Source organism: Apostichopus japonicus, chromosome 14, assembly GCF_037975245.1.
Source record: "Apostichopus japonicus isolate 1M-3 chromosome 14, ASM3797524v1, whole genome shotgun sequence".
NCBI classification, from domain to species: Eukaryota; Metazoa; Echinodermata; class Holothuroidea; order Aspidochirotida; family Stichopodidae; genus Apostichopus; species Apostichopus japonicus.
Window position 1 is genome coordinate 25,706,038 of NC_092574.1, and position 9,022 is coordinate 25,715,059.

At 38.1% G+C, this 9,022-nt stretch overlaps 1 protein-coding gene across 1 annotated transcript; it reads right to left on the reverse strand.

The window, feature by feature from the left end:
* Positions 1–1,859: 1,859 nt before the first annotated feature.
* On the reverse strand, positions 1,860–8,977 carry LOC139979789 (V-type proton ATPase 16 kDa proteolipid subunit c-like). Its single transcript, XM_071990898.1, has 3 exons — positions 8,697–8,977; positions 6,357–6,540; positions 1,860–3,824 (listed from the first exon to the last, which is right to left on the reverse strand). The coding sequence occupies exons 1-3, from the start codon at positions 8,764–8,766 to the stop codon at positions 3,620–3,622; spliced, it is 459 nt and encodes a 152-aa protein (XP_071846999.1). The 5' UTR covers positions 8,767–8,977; the 3' UTR covers positions 1,860–3,619.
* Positions 8,978–9,022: the final 45 nt, after the last annotated feature.

Genomic DNA, 9,022 nt, shown 5'->3' on the forward strand with positions numbered 1-9,022 from the left:
AAAAGCCAAACTTGACTGATCCACTCTCACCCCAGTTCCCTTCCATCAAGACTTTGAGGAAGTAACATCTAGGCCTCTTCTTCAAAACTAATGCATTGCTCTAACATTGCTATCTATCAAGGTTCGCAGGTTTCTTCCGGGGGTGGAATAAACGGCGGTTTTTTCCACTCGGAAGAAATAGGTTTCTTCCAGTTTCTTCCGGACAAAATGGAAGAAACTCATATTTTGGGGAAAAACTGTTGATAAAGTTTCATAACAACCTGCAATGATTTCTTACTATGTAATAAATGGACAAGAAGCACTATAGTGTCATCTAGAGGGTCTATATATACAGTAGGTTTGGAGCACATGACCTGCCTCCTGCATATACTGTACACAATATAGTGATAGGCTACTGTAGCATCGGACAATTAAGGGAACAACTATGGGCAAGCAATATTTTGCAGACCAGAATGGTCCTGATTATAGCCCAGTTCTTCGTTAAAAACTAGTTTCTGAGTGGAGGGACAAGTGTTCCCTGGAAACTAGTGTACTGTAGGCCTACTACAATGCACACTCATTACTACGATTACATTGACCAGTATGACCATATTTTGTGGAGATTGAACTCAAGACATCAGGGTTACAGATTCGATTGGAAGTTGTAGTGTGAAATGAGGGCTGGCTCATGGCCAGCTGTGTTTAATTGTGGATGTTTGTTCTTTTGCTGTTGGGATGACAAGTCCTCCTATTAACTACAAGTTGTAATTTAGGGAGTTGCAGAAATGAAACTGTTGCCTAAATCTAATAGATATGTTCGGCTATTTGCTTGGTGTTCATTGTATTAAATCCTCAGTGCATGGGCCAATCCAGGTTAATCATTCATAAAGTATGGCCAGTTATGCAATTCTGGTTGATGGGGGGATTGCGAGATGATAAGTAGTCCTTCAATATTGTGATTTATAAGCAAACATCTTTTGGTGTAGAAAAAAAACCAAAATTATAATCCAAACAAAAATATCATATTTTGATGGTTTCAATGGTATGCATTTCAGTCAGATTGTGGTAAGCTATTTGTCTCTTTATCATGTATGTGGGTTGTGCTGCCTATATGCCAATTTTCAGTTTCTTCCAGTTTCTTCCGGAAGAAACTGGAAGAAACCTGGAAGAAACAGGTTTCTTCCACGTCCCCGGAAGAAATAGGTTTCTTCCGGAAGAAACCGAACCTTGCTATCTATTAATAGTTTAAAGGGCTAACCATCCCAACCACCATCTGTAACTTATGTCATGGAGATCTCACCAAAGTTGACCAAACAGCTGTGAAAAATCTTCAGTCTGTTTAAGAGACATTGTAGTTGCTAGGTGCTACCAACTTTTTAAAAGTGTAATGTCACAGTGCCACGTGGACGTGAAACCTTTTCCATTTAAGAAGATTAATTTAACAGTATTGACAAGTGCACTAACATCTTTACTAGCCCATTTTCACAAATAGACTGTTTTTAAGACATCTCCATTACAGATGATAAACATGATAGAAAATAAAGACAACTGCAGCTTAAAACGAGTGCCACCCAATGTCTCATTTACACTTGTTCAAAGTTGTCAGTCTTGTGTATGAAGAAACATAACACTACAGTAGTGTAAAACTTTTTCTTATGTTGCGTGGGGAAGTTTTTTGTCACACAGATTCAGTGTAAGGGGACGGGTTGAGAGTTGATGAAGTTGTTTGGTGTTACTTGGGTGCCTTTATCTTAAAAAGGCCTGTATAACAAGCATCTCTGTCGCATAGACCAGTATTGATGGTTATGTTTGCTTTTCCTATTAATCGGCCAATCGGAATTGACTGTAAAGACACTTACAAATAAAAGACAAAGTTGACATTTAGAGTTCAAATAATGTAATCTGTGACATACTTTAAACATTAATTTGCATACACCTATTGACGGGAGCACATTATGGAATGAATTTTCTACCTCAATCATCACATTCATGCAATGAAATTCATAAAAACCTATCATGCAAATAGAACAGAATAATTACCTACAACCACTTCCATATATCACATGAAACAAACAAATGTACTCCAATAAACAAAAATAACAAGATAAATTAAAACCCCCTTTGGTGAATTTGAATGTTTAACGTTGTTCATTCTGAACTAAAAATTCTTGGATGGAATTTGACTTTCCCATGAAGCTCTACTCCCCCCCCCCCTCCCCCAACTTTCCCTTCTCTACTGCTCTTTCAACCAATCTTGGAAGCATAAGTAATTTACAATTCATACAGAAACAACAGCAAATTGGGGTGAGAATTCTGTTGCATCTCCATTGATTCTGCAAACTTACAAGCTTTTTACATATGAAGTAAACGAAGAATCGGAAGAAATATATTGCAATTAATATGCCAACAATTTAAGTTTACTTTGTACAGTACTGATAACAGATAGTTCGTTTTTTAATTACCCAAAGGTGTTGTCACTGAAAAAGAAAGTAAACCCATGCAGGTCGAACAGAAATATCTTGTCGAGAGTGATTTTGTAAATCGATCGGCAAAGAAAGACTTACAATTTCACCTCGAAAAGATTTCTGCGAGTTCTTTGCAATAATCTTAATTTTTACTGTTGATATTTCGCATGGTGATCATACCAACAGCCTATCTCTCGCACTGCCATGCACACAACATACACCAATACTGAGATAGGGTCCAAGAGTAGCAAACCTTAGTCTTTTACAGCCAGACAGCAAACAGATGAATGTTAATTAATTTTACTGTAATGTTCCACTTCCAGACCAAATGTAATACCATACTTAGATATTTGATAGCATTGCTTTGGCAAATACAGTCTATGATCATTTGGAATGGGTTTCATGTTACCAACTGTAGAAATTTATAAATTCAGTTGAACTCTTTGAAGCTAATAAATTATACATTTATCTATGAATATTCAATAAGCATGCTTAAAACCATGGATGACTATACTCTCCCACTTTTTCATTGAACCTTAGAAACTACTGAGACTTTTGCCGTAAAGCTTCACAAATGCACAAAACTGACCAAAGAGCTGTACCCAAAGTCTAACATTATGATCATCATCAATCAGTAACTTAAAAACATCTTTATTTCTTAACTCAAACATCCATACAAACCAAGAGATAAGATGTTGACCAGAATAAAGCTAATACATGAAAGGTTTGTATTTCATCTACAACAATTACCACCTTCTAACCTACAGTACTTAAGAGCTGTTGCTTTACTTTCATAACATCTGCTATTAACACAAAATCAAAAACAAGAACTGGGAAAAAGATATATATTTTTTGTTCATTTTTATACCAACCATAGGCAGAGGTAAATCAGTTTGTATTTTTCACATGATCATGTACAGTGAAATCCTGTAATCACATTACCATGTAGGACTTCAAACCATTCCCTGTTTGATTTTCCTGCCTGGCTGCATATGCACCCGAGACATCTACAGAATCTTTCTACCTCCAATTTGTCTTGCCTTTATGGTTTCAATTGGTATTTTACAGGAGATGATACAGCTGTGGGAAGGATAATAATCACCAATTTAACGATGAAAGTCACCATCTCTGGTGACTTAACATGACAAAGACTTTTTGTAGATGAAAGGGAAGAGTTACTTCGTGGACAAGATTAGTGCAACGATCAGGCCGTAAAGTCCCAATACTTCTGCAAAAATTAAAATCAATATCATGCCCACAAACAACCGCGGCTGCTGGGCTGTGCCTCGAACTCCTGAGTCTCCTACAATCCCAATTGCAAACCCAGCTGCCATGCCACTCAGTCCAACGCTTAGTCCTGCTCCCAGATGCATAAAACTTCTGCAAGAGAAAGCAACACACAGGTATACATGAGAGGAAGAAAGTACAACTATCATCCTTAGCTTCTGTAACAGAGAATGGCTTAAGCTTACTGGGGTCTGCCAGTGTAGGTTTGGGATAGTTAGCAGTGATTTTAGCAGTGCATCTCCATAAACTGTTGTACATGATGCCTTGATGAAGGAGTTTCAATATTAGCACGATATCTACTGAAGGAAAAAGTTTATCAGAGCTATTCAAAGAACATTGGATATAGATCTCATAACCAAGTGCTATGCTAAATGTTTAAACTGTTGAAACAAATGTGTGAAGTATTAATGCACACTAATGCAACAAAACAATTATCTTATGCTGTTACATATAAATCAAATCTATAGGAGGATCATTCTGAATCAATTTACAAAAGAGCTGTTTAATCAACCATTTTGTTCCCTATCAGCATTGTTACAAACGCAGAATTCTGCGTGCGGAACACACAATGTTTTAGACAGGGACACAAAATCTTGAAATGTTTTTTTGTTCGAGAAACAAACCCAGAGTAAACACATTCACAACTAGACCTAACAACATAATAGTGCTGTGCCGTTTACACGTTTAAACGAACGAAACATCGTTTAAACGTTTAATAAAACCTTATGAACGTTTAAACGAAACTATGATATCAACTGAAAATTAAATTATTGGCAAAAATCGCGTATCCATTTCCGTGTTTATTTTGTCTACTACGCGAAATAACAACACAACTTACGATCAGTCGAATCATAAACCGCGAACGTAATCCTACTTTTGTCCCCCCCCCTCCCCCCGATGTATCCGGCGATATGAATGGCTTAAACTTGAACGCTGTTATCCTTTTGTGAAAACTTCCTGATTCGCGGCACAAGTGTACTTTATATCGAGCCGACAGCGGCGGAGCAGATAATCCAGTCAATGCATGTTCGATCGAAATGATTACAATCCCTGTCCATCACGTTGAACTCTGCGACCAGACAATACCGGGACGAATACTCGACTTGGTATTAGTTATTCAAATACATGATCAAAGGAAATGTATCGATTGTAGATCGTAAAAAAAACTCTGAAAATCAGTAGAGAAATTAACAATTGTGTACGAAAAGTAAGTTGGTACACCTTTCAAATTTTACGAAAGATCCAGCAAAACACTTTCGAAAAATTCACGCGAAACTGGCAAATCATGCTAATTGCAACTAATGTCATGTATACAAGGCTCTAGTACACCCATTTATGCATAAACCAGAAGACCACATCTGGTGTTAAGCTGGGGGAAAAGAAAGTATTTTCTAGAATTTCCAAAAATACGGAAAAAATAATGCCCTACCATAGTTAAGTGTATAGCAAATAGCCTAACCAACTCGTCTGTTACGGATCTCACGTAACTACAAAAACACAACCAATTGTATTTTGCGAACTTGACGTTTTCTACAAGAACATGGAAATAATGTTAAGCATTAGTTAATCATGCCGTGTGGCCTAAAACATATTTTATTATGTACAAGGTTTACTTCATAAAGATGACCATAGCTTGATATCTTGTGCTGCATGTATTAACTGTGCCTCGTGTATCATGGGGAATACTCCATGAAACGTTTCTTGGAAACGTGCCAAAAATGTTAACAAGCAGGTGTTAGACAGGGGATGAGCGCGCAGTTTGTACCTGGGAAATTCTGAGCACATATACAGTATCCTATCGTAGTATTTAAGTTAGGTTAAACCGTACTGCAGTTGTAAACTGATGTACGTTTAGTGCGCGCTATTCATTGTTAGGCATTCTAGAAACGGGGCTTTGCCGAACGTTTTTTGTTTCATAATATCGGAGGTTCTGTAAGTTAAACTTTTTAAAGATTGTAAAACAGATTATATAAATCTCTTTTCATTTTATAACATAATACAGCTACTCTAACTTGTCATTTAAAATTTTTCATCAGCTTTGTGACAATTTAAATTCAAAAAGTTGTCAGTATTTTGCATCCTCAACTGCGAATTTTTTTATCGCCAGACACGCAAAAAAATCCTTTTCCTTTTCCGGGGTCTTCGCCCCACCAGGGCCCTAGGGCGGTCCCCTGGACCCCACGCCTTTATGCTCGGCGTTTTCTCGCGATTTTCGCGAACGTTTAAACGTTTAAACGAACGAAAAATCGGCCGTTTAAACGTTTAGGTCATTAAACGAAACTTCACAGCCCTACAACATAACAACTTTTTGAATTGTTTTCCCTCCAGGAACATTACTCGCCCATTACAGATTTTTGGAGTAACCAAACGAAGGGCAATGCACTAGCGCTTTGACTATACAATACCATATTCCTGTGCATGGCCTCCACACCATATTGTGCTGCTCTAGCTTGATGTCACACAACCATGATATGCAAGCTGTACTTTCTTATATTTGCTTGTATGTTTTTCCAACTTAACTACATTCTGCTTTCACAAAATTTTTGTTTGAAGTTAAATGCCATTTTTGACAAGCTACTGTACATTCAAAAGTACAGTTGCTCTGTGATGCATGTCAATACTTACTTATATAAACTATAATCTGTATCAATTCCATTAATAACGACCACAGCCACGACTAATCCATAGATTGCGACAATACCGGCCATAACAACTGGAACCATAGATTTCATGATAAGCTCTGGCCTCATTACACTCATTGCTGCAACACCAGTTCCACTCTTTGCTGTACCATAGGCTGCTCCCAAAGCTGACAGATGAACAAGAAAGAAACTTATGGATAAAGGACAAAATTATTGTGACAAGGAGGAACAACATAACTGTGTGCAAAGTCTTGTAAGCCAGGAAATAATTAAGTATTCAAATTTTGTGTAGCAGCATTGTTTTTGCAATACATGGGATAATACTACTAATCACCTAGCCTAGTTAGGTTTGGCAGGCATGGTCAGTCAAGTGTGAGTCATTGACAAAGGACAATGTGACCCACAAATGTTTCAACTGATTAACATTGCTGGTCAAAAGAGTGACCCCAGTTCAGTCACATTATGGTACCTAATGTGTCATAATGCATCATGGTGAGTTGATTACTTCTGCCACAAAAAAGCAGTATGTGACTGTGGTTTGCCATTGGCTAGGCCTACAATGAGGGATTTGCATGTGTCCATGAAAATTAAACTAGCAGAGCATATACTCCTCTACTTGCTCAAGATGAGGAGTTGGGTGAGCCTAGCCTACTAAATCATTGCGATTCTTTATCAGCTTACTGAGCTTAACAAAGCAGAACCTAGCCCATTTAGTGTTGTTTATGAAATATCTGGTGTTAACCTACTGTAGATGGGAAGTAACAGGCGCTTTTACAGCCTGGCACCAAGGTGTGTCATTTAGTAGATGTTAGTGACAAACTCACATGGGCTTAGGCTAAGTCAAGTGACTGGTGCATGTGAGAAATTTAAACGTTTTGGTGAAACACAGAGGTGCAATGACTGCTCATGCCAGGGAATCTCACAGATTATGACCGGAAATCCCTAAAGTAAACAGTGTAGGCTATTGTCCCTCTAAAAAGCCCTGCAAGTGTCAGTTGCAGGGTATTCTGCTATTGCTCCAACGGACTGAAGGGGGCTGTATCATTCCACCATTGGTACATCCCGCCATAGAAAATGTGCTCTTTCCGCCATAGAAAAAATGCCATTCCGCCTTTATGCACTGTACATTGATTTGCAGTCATTAAAATCAACAATCAGAATCGGGTTTTATGATAAACAATCAACCTAAATTAAATCGATTTATTCAACCAACTATATCATACATTTGAAGAGTGTAATGACTCTTAGGAACTAAAAATTAACACTGTTCAATCAACATACATGTATAGTCAGTATTGCGAAGTTCGCCATACTGCGAAGTTCGGGCACCCTAAGAAATACACGATTTTCACCATGAAAACCTACAGGAAGAGCCAAATTTCACCAAAAAGTACGAAGCTGCAGTTATTTTCTCTCCAAAATGACCCGTGTGCAAGAAATTACTTACATATTTGTCAATAAAATGACGAAGATCTATGAAGTCTGTTATAATTACTGAAAGAGCAACAGCGCCACCAATTTTTACCAGCGCCACACTGTAGGTTGCGTGGCCGAAATTCGCAATACTCTAGCAAGAAATACCAGTTCCACAATCACGAAGAATCTTCTTGGAAAACAACATGAAAACAGTTTGCAGGAAAGAAAGTTTGGCCGTGTATCGTACTATAACAAAATTCTCCCACCATATGAAGTATATTTTCAAATGATTTATACCAGAAGATTTAGTTTTGGGGTGTTTTAAGTCTTAAGTGGGCGAACTTCGAAGTCACCATCCTACATTAAAGACTGTACATCTATTCCCCAATCTTGTCTTAACTTAAATTCAGTCTATCCAGCAAACCGTCACATTTATAGACGGTGTACCTAGGCCCCTATCCTTCCATGGGAATCACAAAAAGTATACATTCCTGTGTATAATCCATTCCTAAAATGTACCTTTCCGCCATAGGTTTTGAGCCTCTCCACATCGAAAACTATGGCGGAATGGTATGGCAGTATGTACTATGTCAGCTTGGAACTGGAACCGACCGAAGTACTGAATAAGGCTAGGGGCCCTACCAGAATTAGCCCTAGGCTAGGCTAATTAGACTAGAAATTGTGGGAACTGCCTTTTTTCTTTGTACATTAGGCTAGGCTGCTTCAGTCTGTGAATGTGTATAACTTAGTCTTAATTAGTCTAGGACTTAGTGGAAGGTTTTTCGGTTAACGCAGTGATTTTTATTGATCAAACTAGTTAGGCGAACTCCCTCGAAAATTGGAGAGCCTAGGCATACTGCTTAGGCTTAATCCGAGGACGTTAGGCTAACTAATTCTGGAAACTTACCACTGAATACTATTGCTGCGGTAGCACCCATTGATCCGAAAAATGGAGCGTATATATTTCCATCAGACATTGTGAGCCTTTGTTTTTGTAATATCGAACTGAGGTTAAAAGTGTTGAGTATCACTTCGTGCTAGCGTTGACTTTATCAAGATGAAATGGTTATTCCGTGGATTTTCCTGATCTTTATGTAGGATTTTGTGCAGCAGTAACGTTGGTGAGAACGAATTCCGGCCGAGTGCATTAGATGGAGTATGCTGTAGAACTGCAGTCTGTCGAGTTTTATTGTGCATTACTCATAGAAATATCAACGTTACGTGCATACGTGT

Excerpts from the sequence above, each read along its gene's own strand:
- LOC139979789 (XM_071990898.1), bottom strand. The coding sequence starts at position 8,766 with ATGTCTGATGGAAATATATACGCTCCATTTTTCGGATCAATGGGTGCT. Across the intron at positions 6,541-8,696 it reads CGCAGCAATAGTATTCAGTG|CTTTGGGAGCAGCCTATGGT; the intron begins GTAAGTTTCCAG and ends TTCATCTGTCAG. Across the intron at positions 3,825-6,356 it reads ACAGATTATAGTTTATATAA|AAGTTTTATGCATCTGGGAG; the intron begins GTAAGTATTGAC and ends TTTCTCTTGCAG.